The sequence below is a fragment of the Lissotriton vulgaris genome, chromosome 12 (genome assembly GCF_964263255.1).
Source record: "Lissotriton vulgaris chromosome 12, aLisVul1.2, whole genome shotgun sequence".
NCBI lineage: Eukaryota > Metazoa > Chordata > Amphibia > Caudata > Salamandridae > Lissotriton > Lissotriton vulgaris.
The window spans coordinates 787,587,483-787,602,215 of NC_141700.1; the positions used below are offsets into that span (position 1 = coordinate 787,587,483).

Below are 14,733 nucleotides of genomic sequence, written 5' to 3' on the forward strand. Positions count from 1 at the left end.
GTGTGGGGGTACTAGTGATCAAAGAGCAGAGGGTACTAGTGATCAAAGAGCAGGTAGTGCGACAGGCCAGAACTGCGGTGCGTCGGTAGAGCTTTGTGTGGGGGTACTAGTGATCAAAGAGCAGGTCGTGCGACAGACCAGGACCGGGGTGAGTCGGTAGAGCTTTGTGTGGGGGTACTAGTAATCAAAGAGCAGGTAGTGTGACAGGCCAGGACCAGGGTGCGCCTGTAGAGCCTTGTGTGGGGGTACTAGTAATCAAAGAGCAGGGGGTACTAGTGATCAAAGAGCAAGTAGTGCGGCAGGCCAGGTCCGAGGTGCGTGGGTAGGGCTTTGTGTGGAGGTACTAGTGATCAAAGAGCAGGTAGTGCGACAGGCCAGGACCGGGGTGAGTCGGTAGAGCTTTGTTTGGGGGTACTAGTAATCAAAGAACAGGTAGTGCGACAGGCCAGGACCGGGGTGAGTCGGTAGAGCTTTGTGTGGGGGTACTAGTGATCAAAGAGCAGGGGGTACTAGTGATCAAAGAGCAGGTAGTGCGACTGGCTAGGACAGGGGTGAGTCTGTAGAGCTTTGTGTTGGGGGAATAGTGATCAAGGAGCAGGTAGTGCGGCAGGCCTGGACCAAGGTGCATCGGTAGAGCTTTGTGTGGAGGTACTAGTGATCAAAGAGCAGGTAGTGCGACAGGCCAGGACCGGGGTGCATCGGTAGAGCTTTGTGTGTGGGTACTAGTGATCAAAGAGCAGGTCGTGCGACAGACCAGGACCGGGGTGAGTCGGTAGAGCTTTGTGTGGGGGTACTAGTGATCAAGGAACATGAAGTGCGACAGGCCAGGACCAGGGTGCGCCTGTAGAGCTTTGTGTGTTGGTACTAGTGATCAAAGAGAAGGTAGTGCGACAGACCAGGATGCGTCGGTAGAGCTTTGTGTGGGAGTACAATTGATAAAAGAGCAGGTAGTGCAACAGGCCAGGACCGGGGTGAGTCTGTAGAGCTTTGTGTGTGGGTACTAGTGATCAAAGAGCAGGTAGTGCGACAGGCCAGGACTGGGGTGCGTCAGTAGAGCTTTGTGTGGGGGTACTAGTGATCGAAGAGCAGGTAGTGCGACAGGCCAGGTCCGAGGTGCGTTGGTAGAGCTTTGTGTGGAGGTACTAGTGATCAAAGAGCAGGTAGTGCGACAGGCCAGGACCGGGGTGAGTCGGTAGAGCTTTGTGTTGGGGTACTAGTAATCAAAGAGCAGGTAGTGCGACAGGCCAGGACCAGGCTGTGCCGGTAGAGCTTTGTGTGGGGGTACTAGTGATCAAAGAGCAGGGGGTACTAGTGATCAAAGAGCAGGTAGTGCGACAGGCCAGAACCGCAGTGCGTCAGTAGAGCTTTATGTGGGGGTACTAGTGATCAAAGAGCAGGTAGTGTGACAGGCCAGGACCGGGGTGCGCCGGTAGAGCTTTGTGTGGGTACTAGTGATGAAAGAGCAGGTAGTGCGACAGGCCGGAACCGGGGTGCGTCGGTAGAGCTTTGTGTGGGGTATTAGTGATCAAAGAGCAGGTAGTGCGACAAGCCAGGACCGGGGTGGGTCGGCAGAGCATTGTGTGGGGGTACTAGTGATCAAAGAGCAGGTAGTGCACAGGCCGGGACCGGGGTGCATCGGTAGAGCTTTGTGTGGGGGTACTAGTGATCAAAGAGCAGGTAGTGCGACAGGCCAGGACGGGGATGCGTCGGGGACCGGGGTGCATCGGTAGAACTTGGTGTGTGGGTACTAGTGATCAAAGAGCAGGTAGTGCGTGAGGCCAGGACCGGGGTGCATCGGTAGAGCTGTGTGTGGGGGTACTAGTGATCAAAGAGCAGGTAGTGTGAGATGCCAGGACCGAGGTACATCGGTAGAGCTTGGTGTGGCGGTATTAGTGATCAAAGAGCAGGTAGTGCGAGAGACCAGGACCGGGGAGCGTCGGTAGAGCTTTGTGTGGGGGCACTAGTGATCAAAGAGCAGGTAGTGCGACAGGCCAGGACGGGGGTGCATCGGTAGAGCTTTTTGTGGGGGTACTAGTGATCAAAGACCAGGTAGTGCGACAGGCCAGGACCGGGGTGCATCAGTAGAGCTTTGTGTGGGGGTACTAGTGGTCAAAGAGCAGGTAGTGATGCAGGCCAGGACTGGGGTGCGTCGGTAGAGCTTTGTGTGGGGGCACTAGTGATCAAAGAGCAGGTAGTGCGAGAGGCCAGGACCGAGGTGCATTGGTAGAGCTTGGTGTATGGGTACTGGTGATCAAAGAGCAGGTAGTGCGACAGGCCAGGACCGGGGTGCGTCGGTAGAGCTTTGTGTGGGGGTACTAGTGATCAAAGACCAGGTAGTGCGTCAGGCCAGGACCGGGGTGCATCAGTAGAGCTTTGTGTGGGGGTACTACTGATCAAAGAGCTGATAGTGATGCAGGCCAGGACTGGGGTGCGTCGGTAGAGCTTTGTGTGGGGGCACTAGTGATCAAAGAGCAGGTAGTGCGAGAGGCCAGGACCGATGTGCATTGGTAGAGCTTGGTGAGGGGTACTGGTGATCAAAGAGCAGGAAGTGCGACAGGCCAGGACCGGGGTGCGTCGGTAGAGCTTTGTGTGGGGGTACTAGTGATCAAAGACCAGGTAGTGCGACAGACCAGGACCGGGTGCGTCGGTAGAGCATTGTGTGGGGGCACTAGTGATCAAAGAGCAGTTAGTGCGAGAGGCCAGGACCGAGGTGCATTGGTAGAGCTTGGTGTGGCGGTACTTGTGATCAAAGAGCAGGTAGTGGAGCTTGGTGTGGCGGTACTAGTGATCAAAGAGCAGGTAGTGCGAGAGGCCAGGACCGAGGTGCATTGGTAGAGCTTTGTATGGGGGTACTAGTGATCAAAGAGCAGGTAGTGCGAGAGGCCAGGACCGAGGTGCATTGGTAGAGCTTGGTATGGGGGTACTAGTGATCAAAGAGCAGGTAGTGAGAGAGGCCAGGACCGAGGTGCATGGTAGAGCTTGGTATGGGGGTACTAGAGATCAAAGAGCAGGTAGTGAGAGAGGCCAGGACCGAGGTGCATTGGTAGAGCTTGGTATGGGGGTACTAGTGATCAAAGAGCAGGTAGTGAGAGAGGCCAGGACCGAGGTGCATTGGTAGAGCTTGGTGTGGCGGTACTAGTGATCAAAGAGCAGGTAGTGCGAGAGGTCAGGACCGAGGTGCATTGGTAGAGCTTGGTATGGGGGTACTAGTGATTAAAGAGCAGGTAGTGAGAGAGGCCAGGACCGAGGTGCATTGGTAGAGCTTGGTATGGGGTACTGGTGATCAAAGAGCAGGTAGCTGGCGTGCATTGGCCTAGAGTTTTTAACGCTCCCATTGTGGAATAACATTATAATACACAGTTCTATCATGATCAAGACCTTTATTGAAATGTTTGGTTACAGCAAACTAATGCCTCTTGTATACTGTGAAACCTTTCATCTGTCCCACACTGTGTGTGGTGTACTTGCAAACACTTGTGCACACACTCGTGCATGTGCTGCTCTCCATCCATTTAACTGGGCATTTCACTCCAGGGCATGGCAGGGTGCCTAGGCTCTAGGGACTAAGCAACGGGGTAGAAAGCCATGGAGAACTAGGAGTTGGGACATAAGGTGATTGAGCACTAGGCTATGGGCACAAGGCAATGGAACACTAGACTGTGGGGCACCGGGCAATGGAGCACTAGGCTAAGGGATACAAGGCAATTGAGCACTAGGCTATGGGCACAAGGCAATTGAGCACTAGGCTATGGGTACAAGGCCATGGAGCACTAGGCTATGGGCACACGGCAATTGAGCACTAGGCTATGGGTACAAGGCCATGGAGCACTAGGCTATGGGCACACGGCAATTGAGCACTAGGCTATGGGGCACAAGGTAATGGAGCAGTAGGCAATGGGACACAAGACAATTGAGCACTAGGCTGTGGGACACAAGGCCAAGTAGCACTAGGCTGTGGGACACAAGGCCATGGAACACTAGGCTATGGGACACAAGGCAATTGAGCACTAGGTTATGGGGCACAAGGCAATGAAGCACTAGGCTATGGGTATAAGGCCATGGAGCACTAGGCTATGGGGCACAAGGTAATGGAGCACAAGCTATGGGCACAAGGCAATTTAGCACTAGGCTATGGGGCATAAGGTAATGGAGCACTAGGCTGTGGGACACAATGCCATGGAGCACTAGGCTGTGGGCACAAGCCACAAGGCCAAGGAGCACTAGGCTATGGGGAGGAGGCCATGGAGAACTAGGCTATGGTATACAAGGCCATGGAGCACAAGGTTATAGGCAAAAGTCCATGGAGCACCAGGCTGTAGGACACAAGGCAATCGAGCAAAAGGCCATGGTGCACTAAGCTATGGGACACAAGGTAATGTAGCACTAGGCTATGGGACACAAGGTAATGGAGAACTAGGCTGTGGGACACAAGGCAATGGACCACTAGGCTGTGGGGCACAAGGCAATGGAGCACTAGGCTGTGGGCACAAGGCAATGGAGCACTAGGCGTAATGGAGCACTAGGCTGTGGGTCACAAGGCAATGGAGCACTAGGCGTAATGGAGCACTAGGCTGTGGGACACAAGGTAATGGAGCACTAGGCAATGGGACACAAGACAATTGAGCACTAGGCTGTGGGACACAAGGCCAAGGAGCACTAGGCTGTGGGACACAAGGTAATGGAGCACTAGGCTATGGGACACAAGGTAATGGAGCACTAGGCTGTGGGACACAAGGCAATTGAGCACTAGGCTGTGGGACACAAGGCCAAGGAGCACTAGGCTGTGGGACACAAGGTAATGGAGCACTAGGCTATGGGGCACAAGGTAATGGAGCACTAGGCTGTGGGACACAAGGCAATGGACCACTAGGCTGTGGGGCACAAGGCAATGGAGCACTAGGCTGTGGGTCACAAGGCAATGGAGCACTAGGCGTAATGGAGCACTAGGCTGTGGGGCACAAGGCAATTGAGCACTAGGCTGTGGGGCACAAGGCAATGGAGCACTAGGAGTAATGGAGCACTAGGCTGTGGGGCACAAGGCAATTGAGCACTAGGCTGTGGGGCACAAGGCAATGGAGCACTAGGAGTAATGGAGCACTAGGCTGTGGGGCACAAGGCAATTGAGCACTAGGCTGTGGGGCACAAGGCAATGGAGCACTAGGCTGTGGGACACAAGGTAATGGAGCACTAGGCTATGGGAAACAAGGTAATGGAGCACTAGGCTATGGGCATAAGGCCATGAGGCACTAGGCTGTGGAGCACTAGGAAATGGAGCACTAGGCCGCAGACCACAAGGCAATGAAGGACTAGACTATGGGCGTAAGGCCATGAGGCACTAGGCTATGGAGCCGAAGGCAATGGAACACTAGACTGTGGGGCACCGGGTAATGGAGCACTAGGCTGTGGGACACAAGGCAATGGAGCACTAGGCGTAATGGAGCACTAGGCTGTGGGTCACAAGGCCAATAAGCACAAGGCTATGGGACACAAGGTAATGAAGCACTAGGCGTAATGGAGCACTAGGCTGTGGGGCACAAGGCAATGGAGCACTAGGCGTAATGGAGCACTAGGCTGTGGGGCACAAGGCAATGGAGCACTAGGCTAGGGGCATAAGGCAATGAGGCACTAGGCTGTGGAGCACAAGGCAATGGAGCACTAGGCCGCAGACCACAAGGCAATGAAGCACTAGGCTATGAGCATAAGGCCATGAGGCACTAGGCTATAGAGCCCAAGGCAATGGAACACTAGACTGTAGGGCACCGAGCAATAGAGCACTAGGCTGTGGGACACAATCCAATGAAGCACTAGGCTATGGGCGTAAGGCCATGAGGCACTAGGCTATGGAGCCCAAGGCAATGGAACACTAGACTGTGGGGCACGGGGCAATGGAGCACGAGGTTGCAGACAACAGGCAATGGGGCACTAGGCTGTGGGACGCAAGGTGATGGAGCATTAGGCTATGGCCTTAAGGCCATTAGGCACTAGGCTATGGGACACAAGGCAATGGAACACTAGACTGTGGGGCACAGGGCAATGGAGCACTAGGTTGCGGGGCACAGGGCAATGGAGCACTAGATTGCGGGGCATAAGGTTATGTGGCACTAGGCTGTGGGCAATGGAGCACAAGGCCATGGAGCACTAAGCTATGGGGCACAAAGCAATGGAGTACTAGGCTGTGGGGCAAAATGCCATGGGGCACTAGGCAGTGGGGCACAGTGCAATGGAGCACTAGGTTGTGGGCCACAAGGCCATTGAACACTAGGCTGTGAGGCACAAGGCCATGGAGCACTAGTCTATGGGGCACAAGGTAACGGAGCACAAGGCTATGGGCACAAGGCAATTGAACACTAGGTTGTGGGGCACAAGGCAATTGAGCACTAGGTTGTGGGGCACAAGGCAATTGAGCACTAGGTTGTGGGGCACAAGGCCATTGAACACTAGGCTGTGAGGCACAAGGCCATGGAGCCCTAGGTTGTGGAGCACAAGGCCATAGACCACTAGGCCATGGGGCACAAGGTCATGGAGCTCTAGGCAGCGGCCATCTTCTTTTCACAGACCACGTTGTACGTGCGCGAGCAGTGGTCATCATTCCATTGGCCAGAGAGATGCAGGTGTGCGCAGTCCTCGCCGCCACCCAGCCCGTGCCCGTAGTGCTCATCCGGCTGACCAGGGATCCAGTTCCTACAGGGAGGAAGACAGGTAGAGGTTAGAGAAGAAGGCAGACTGTTCCAAACTGTATCTTTTTACACTGTGCAAAGAGGGCAAATAATGAGGCATGGGTTAATTGAGGAACAGACCTTTGCTTGAAAACTTCAAGAGAATCAAGGGGTCTTGCAAACGGTAGGCAAGCACAGATGACTAGTAAACCTGAGGCTAGTCTTCCTACTGTGGTGTTTACTGCCCCCCACAGAGAAACACATGATCTCTCCATAAAAGCCTACGTAACAAAATTAACAAAACTGTTCATGCTAAAAACAAATCTCAGAGTTGGAGAGAATCTAAAATGAAAGAAAGAATAAAACACAACGTTAAATTGAACAGTTCAAAAAAGACAAGCACTGGCGTTGCCAATAGGTCTCGCAGTAGGAAAGTTGGAGCTATTACAATTGCAAATAACAATGCCTTTTATTTTTGTTTTCATTTTAAAAACATAAAGGGCTTTGTCATTTACAAAACCAATAGCTCCAACTTTCCTATTGCGAGACCTATTGGCAACGCCAGTGCTTGTTAATCATTGCAGCCTTGAAAAAGTTGAGTTTAGATGTAACAGGTACCGGCTGCAGATGTTGTACAAATTCAGAATCAAGATCTGTGTGAAAAGTTTGGACAATTTGGAAATAAACTAATGGAGCTTATGAGCCAATTTTGTAACAACTCTTCATGTAACCACATAGACTACACTTTGTGTACGCTTCGATATCATTTGTTTTGTGTTGTTGGATTGTGAACTTTCTAGTTCATGATCAGCTTACACCCTATTGGTAGCAGGCTTCAGGATACCATGTGTGCACAGTTACTTTGTTACTGACTGTTTGTTGGTATTTGTTACTTGACCCCAACGTTGGTTTGTTTGGGATGTACGATTGTTTAACCATGGGTGCCTACGTTTTTGCATCTGGTTTCTGATATAGGAGGTTTTGAACATCTAGGGAACTTCAGTTGCTATTATTTATTTGATTCAGTTGGGATTTTTTAAACAAGTGCCATTTCCCCTGTTCTATTACACATTATGATAAATAACTCGGGGCAGTTCTTCATGAACAAAGATGTACTTTACTTCCAGGAGGCAGCGCAGACACCCAACCGGCAGGGCCAGGCAACCTGACAACTGCCAATTGTCGTTAGATGGAACATAGAGCACAAGAGCATGGAACGCAAGCGATGTCCCATACCACGAGCCCAGAGGCGAGCTACCACTAAGAGACATAAAACATAACACACATATATAGTCAGATATCCAGAAATGGCTAGGGCACATGATGATCTGTGAGAAACTTTTTATAACTGATCAAAGCAATTCTAAACGGGATAGCTTGCATGCATAGTGTAAAAACGTAATCAAAATCATTCTAGACAAACCATTTTTCACTCCAATTACAAGGCCATTTAACAAAAAGAATTATAATACATTTTGGTCGTATTTGAAACTCAGTTATCAAACATAGATTTCGCATCAAATTGTGATTGTTAGATATGAATATTGGCTAGGCGTGGCAACAAATTTTTGATTAGAGCTTCAGAGTAGCAGTATGACTATAAAACAGCACGGAGCACTTTGGAATCACTCAGGGAAAGTACTGCAACCCTTGTAATGTTCTGGTTCACCAAAGCGACAGGTGTCTCCTTGTAACCCGGAATGTGTAGCTCTCTAAAAGCTCACGCTGTGCCACTGCACTCTCCTGAACAAATGAGCAGTCAAAGGGGAGAACAGATTGTCCTTCCTCTCGTCAATGCGGAAGGTCAGCAAAGAGTACGGCAGGTCAGAGGAACAAAAAGGTACAAACAAATGCGATTCGTGGACAAATGAACACACTTGTTTGCGGTCGGCTGCGCCGGGCGAATGCTAAACAATTGTGGTAGGGAGACAAAAAAAAAATATGGTGTCCTTGTGACACCCCCTACAATAAGTTATTTAAGCCTTGTGAGCGCCGCTGTCTGGCGCCCTCCCTCTCTAGCACTTCGCTACACATTAATGAAAACAAAGAGGGACTCCTGCATTGTAACCATGCACCGGGGTTAAGCACGTGACCCCGAAGTATGGCGCGCTTCTGCTGCGCGCAAAGCGTCCTCCTAATATAAACAAGAATTACTGCTGTTGGAGAAAGGGGAGACAATTAAAAACAACCTAGGACGCTTGTTGTACAGCTGTTACCGTTGCGGCTCCAAATGACCTCGGAAGACGGTGCTTGCTTGTTTTTTTTGGCCGAGGCATTTCGCTAAGCCGAGCTGACATTTTACTTATTGCGTTCGATACTCCGTTTCAAGCGGGGAGTAGGCTTTCTCATTTTTAGAGTGCGGGGTTAGTGGAAAGTGGGAGCGGTGGTTTTGGGGCAGGGGTTGGAGAAGTGGTGGGGTGTGCGAGGAGAGCGAAAGTGGGGTAGCTAGGAATGGTAGGAGAGGGGGTCGGGTGGCGAGATGTATCGAGCGCCAAAAAGCAGTGGTTAGGAGAGGTGGTGGAAGAAGAGCAAAGCAGAAGCCATGTGACGGAGCTGGGTTGTGTTGTTGGGACAGGCTCGGCAGTGCGGCAAGGCTGTGATTGCGTGGAGAGAGAGGGGAGGTGCTGGTGTGGGAGTAGGGAGGTGCTGGTGGGGGAGGTGCTGGTGTGGGAGGAGTGCTGTTAGGGAAAGGCTGTGATTGCGTGGAGAGAGAGGGGAGGTGCTGGTGTGGGAGGGGGGAGGTGCTGGTGTGGGAGAGGGCAAGGCTGTGTTTGCGGGAAGAGAGAGGGGAGGTGCTGGTGTGGGAGGGGGGGAGTTGCTGGTGTGGGAGGAGTGCTGCTAGGGGAGGAGAAGCCTGGAGGGGGGAGTTGCTGGTGTGGGAGGAGTGCTGCTAGGGGAGGAGAAGCCTGATGCCGGATGGGGGCGGGAGAGCCTGGGAATGCGAGAGGCTGGGCTTGCGAGAGGCTGGGCTTGCATGCGATGCGCGTGCATGTACACGTGAACTGCATGAAAACCGCGGGGCTGAAAGCCCTTTGGTTTGACGATGTTTTCGCCACTTGAATTCTCGCTCCGCTCGATGCGCTTGCGCACATCGATAGGTCGCGAGACCTAAAAAACTATACATAAGACGACAGCAAATTGTGAAAGAATACAAAAAACCGAAACGGACATGTCAAAGTTCCAAGACAATAATCCTGTAAGGGCTTGCCAAAGATGTCTATACTTTAGTTGAGGGCTACAAAATGGAGGTAGGTGTCTTAAAATGGAGGCCAGTCACATCACTCAGTATGCTTGTCCCACTAGCAGTTATAAAAGACTATTGTTGAAGGCCTGTCTTTACCAGGATGTGACCATGGAGCTGAACTTCGAACTAAACACAGCCTTGGAAAATGTTGTAATGCCAAATCCAATTTGCACCAGTCAAATGCGACCCTCTCCAAGAGGGCCTGGCCGGGTCCTGGCCCTAAGCACAGTTTGTATTGAATCAAGCCAAATTAGTCCCTTTATTGCAATATTTTCAAAACATAGCAGCTGACAAGCAATAGGTTTGAGACAGAATTCAGAAAAGAAATTCATGGAATATATTACGATTACAGGAGTTCATGGTCCAGACCATTACTTCTTTATATTATAATACACTAGCAGCCTGTCCAGACGTTGTCCGGGTATGAAATAGAATGTGTGCAATGTGTGTATTTGGCAAGGGCAATTTATTTTAAAATCTTGCGGTAGACAACATTTTTTGTTTCATTTGAATCTGGACGGAGAATAAATTGGTTTTGAACATTGCCGGACCTAGAGAGTGCGACATATAACTGCCCATGAGTGAAGCAGTCTTCTCGTAAGTCAATGCCTATGACTTTGTACGTTTGCCCTTGAGATTTGTTAATAGTGGATGCAAATGCAATGTTAATAGGGAACTGTAAGCGTTTAAATTGAAATGGCAGATCAGTAGGTATCATGGGTATGCGTGGAATGTGAGCTAACTGTCCAGCAGCTGGGCCTGAGAGCATTGTTGCTGTAATGATATATGGCAAAAGAGTTTTGACCTGTAGGCGCATACCATTGCATAGATTGGGTGGATGTAGATTTCGTAATAACAAGATAGGTATTCCTACTTTAAGTTGGAGTAAATGAGGTGGAATTCCGGAGGGGTTAAGGGAGTTTAGGAATTCTTGACGATAATGCGCGGCGTCGTCAGTATCTAATACTGTATCAATGGATTTGTAGCATTTGGCCTCACCTGGGATTTGTAGTAGTATGTGTTCATTGATATGGCTGACACTGGAGTTTCTGGCCGCAAATATAGCTCTTTTGCAAATCCATGTGTAGTCTTTATTGATAATATGGACAATGTCAGTGTATACATGGTTGATGAGGTCATGTAAGGTAGAGAGAGGCGTACCTACGTTGTGTATTTGAATGTTGCCTTTTGTGTTTGTTACTTCTCCATTACCTACTTGTAGTAGATCAGCAAATTTAGTATCACCACCTCCCAAATGTGTCCGCATGTTAGTGCGTAATGTGAGTGATTGTACAGAGTTCCAGAGGTGTGATGCTTTTAAGCATGCCTTTAGCAAATCAGCGCGCGTCCCTCTTGAAACTACAGGAAGAGTTTGTCGGAAGTCACCAGCAAACACGAAAGTAACTCCACCCATAATGTTTGTTGAACTCCTAATGTCTTGTAGAGTTCTGTCGGTGGCTTCGATATGTGAGCGATGTGTCATAGTACATTCATCCCACATGATAAGAGACATATTTTGTATCTGCATGCCTAACAGTCTGTTTTTGCGTATAGAGCAGGTAGAATGCTTTTCTAGGGACACCGTCAAAGGTAGTTTAAAAGTTGAATGTGCGGTTTTACCTCCAGTGAGCAAAGTTGCTGCTATCCCTGAAGATGCAACAGCAAGAGCTAATAGTCCTAAAGAGCGTACTTTGGCGAGTATGAGATTTATTAAGTACGTTTTGCCAGTTCTTCCAGGGGCATCTAAGAAGAATACTTTCCCTTGTTTGTTCTCTACACTATGAATTATGCAGTTGTAGCCGAGTGCCAGATCAGGAACTAAGTTTGGCAAGGGCTGTGCAACGTATTCACGTAAGTTGTGTATACTTTGTTCGTTTTCTGTATGTTTGTACGGGGTATGGATTGTCCTGACTGCTGGTGGCAGTTTGAAATCTGCTAATTTTTTTTCTGCTTAGTACATACAGTGAATGTTCTATTCGTATAAGTCCCTGGTTAAAGATGTCATTGCTCATTGGGATGGAGTCATTATATGTTTGCTGACGCAAAGTATGCAGTATATCTTCACATAGATGTTTGTTATATTCGTGCCATAAACCCATTGGATCAGATGGATTACAAAACAACAGAATAGTAACAAATAAGTCACGTAATTTTGCCGGTGAATCTGAAATTGTCGCATCAGCTAATGTATTTTTCCAATGTTCGTCGTCTTCAATAAGACCAAGTTTTTTACATGCGGCTTGATATGTAGGCATTGTTGTTTCGCCATCAATGTTCAAAAGAGTATCAAACCCTGTAGGACCACGAAAATGTTGTAAAAGAATGCGTAAGTGGAAGCACTCTGATTGGTTTGGGTGAATAGTGTACATCCTACCAAGAGCACAGTGTTTCATTACCCCTGGGTGGCCTAATACCTCTTGGCCACGTTTCCTACGTGTAAAGGTGGAATTAGCCCACGTATAATATTGTGGTACTTCATGGTATGCTTTAGCAAAATTATCGGACTGACACAATGTAAAAAACGGGGTAAGAGTTGTGGGTGTTGGGTTCTGTGCCACGTGTTGTAAGTTATTTTGATGGAAATATACTCTTTGTCCATTGGGCAGATGTACGGCTGGATGTGTGACAGTGGGATGCCTTTCATGAATGTGAAACTCTAGAAGGTGCCACACCGCCTCAGAGGTGCTAATATAACGGCCATTGACATATGTTTCTATTTCATTGTGTTTGTTTTCGATAGTAGCAGTTGCTTGATCTGACCCTTTGTTAATATATTGGCAAATATATTTGATAGCTTTAATAGATTGGCAGTATTCGATGTTAATGTGAGCATTAAATGTGCGGCACAGTACAGGTGAATATGGAACTACCCACTGATTATTGACAGTGAGCTCTTGTCCTTTTACAGTGATGGTGACAGTATGTCCACCATGCTGCGGGCTACTCCTACGGTAAATTGGATAACCATTAACACCAGTTGCGGTCTCATTAGTGAGAGCGCATGGGTATTTTTGGTACAAATGCCGTTTTTCATACATGGTGAATGAATGTTGTGTTTACCACATGGGCCATGTAACATGTTTTTTTTAACAATCATAAACAGGAGGTGATATGAGTTTGGATCAGGCAGCTCTGCGGATATAATGAGATCAACTTAATCGGGCTGTATTTTCTGTTCAAGCCACAATAGGATGTGTACGTGAGGCAGCCTCTCTTTTGCCATTCAACAGTAAATATGTAAGCTTTTGCAGTGCCAAATATAGCCTTTTGTGTGAGCAGTTTCATGAGTGTTTTTACTTTTAACTTGAATACATGGGCAACAATGTCATGTCGATCGCATGGCCTTTGTTTAGGGAATAATTATGCTTTAATTTCAGGCCACTCTGGATTGCATGTGAATGTAATGAATAAATCTGGTCTCCCATACTGCCTGACGTATGTCATGGCATCTAGTGTTTTTTCGTGCATGTACCTTGGTGAGCCAGTGAAGGTAGCCGGTAATATAATGTGTTGCCCAATATCTTGTGCATTGACGTTGTGATCTTTATTAAGGGCATCTTTCAAATGGATATAGTTTTCAGCGTGTAGCTGTGTTTGATTTCGTCGGATGAAGTCCAGTCTTTCTGTGATCATGTTTGCCATCATATCTAGAATCTATTGATTAAATAGATTCCAGAACTAATGCAAGGTATTGAAACTTCCGGATCTAACCATAAGAGTATAGGCATAGTACTGCATGCATGTTATGGTTTTGTTCTCAATAGAGCGGGCTTGTGGTATATTTAGACAATAGCCATCTTCCCCTCTAGGGAATAGAATTGGGTATTGTAAAGGATCATATGATCTATGCAATTCTGAAACTTTACGTAATAGGCCGTCCCGGGTATGTAAGACAATGTCGCTTGGCCCTTTGTTTTCGTTGACTAAAGAACAGCAACCTCATCCGTGGTGGGTGCAATAAATCTGCCGCGATGGGCATTTGGAGGACGTTGATCTGCGTGGATAATTATTTTGAACTCCTCATTATTGATATTCATTTCATAGTTGTACTTTAGGGACTGAATATATGTGTTATGAGTGCGCAATGTTTCCTGTAGTTGTTGAATAAGCTGCATGTTCAAATGTGGCGCCATGTGTGTTCGTGCGTGTAGTTGTTGCTGTTCAGATAGGAAATATATTTGTAGAAACTGTGGCGGCTTGCCTTCTTCCGGAAGAAGAATACCAATTAAGTGGTATACTTGCCCATGTATTTTAAATGTAGGCATGAAATTTCCTTCCCTTACTTAATTTGCCCCAAAGGATGTCATTTGGAAGAGAGTATTGTAACGGTGTGTGTTTGTCAAAAAATTATTTGAAAGTGTATGAGTTCCATCAAGTAGTTGCCTAATGAGTAGAGGTGGATCTTGAATGTTTTTGACTTTCCCTGAGGAGCAGCAAAGGCCTTGAGGTTCCGCCTTCCATTTAAGTGGGTTGCACTTGGTACAGACCTTGTCCATGTTGCCAATGTTTACATGTGGATGGTTCATGTAGTCAATTAGTGTGTTGTAGTGGAAGGCAGATCTGAGAGTGTATACATTGTGTTGCTGTTGTACTACATGGTGTTGTGTTACAGCTATTTCAGATTGCAGTGTTGTCCGTAGTGCAGTTGTTGTGTCAAGTATGTTGTGTGTGTTGTGTTGGTGAGCATCATTGAAAGTGTGAGTGATCTGTGTTTGAATGTAGTTAGTGTCTGTAGTGGTGGATGGGTTGGCTTGTGTATTTATGTGAGCAAGAGGTTCTGAACGGCGTGTAGTTTGGTGATTGGAAGCAGCAGAGGTTGATGGAGCAGACGTG

The 14,733-nt window shown here is 48.3% G+C and overlaps 1 protein-coding gene across 3 annotated transcripts in view; it reads right to left on the bottom strand.

The window, feature by feature from the left end:
* Window positions 1-3,360: 3,360 nt before the first annotated feature.
* LOC147678725 (asialoglycoprotein receptor 1-like) overlaps window positions 3,361-14,733 on the bottom strand; it is a 154,457-nt gene continuing 143,084 nt past the window's right edge. For 2 of the 3 annotated variants that reach the window (XM_086946182.1, XM_086946180.1), the window contains one exon: window positions 3,884-6,681. In XM_086946182.1, coding sequence (XP_086802308.1) covers window positions 6,528-6,681 — 154 coding nt within the window. In that variant the 3' untranslated portion in view covers window positions 3,884-6,527. Of the gene's footprint in view, window positions 6,682-14,733 lie in introns of all 3 variants that reach the window. The other variant, XM_086946181.1, reaches the window with a different exon arrangement.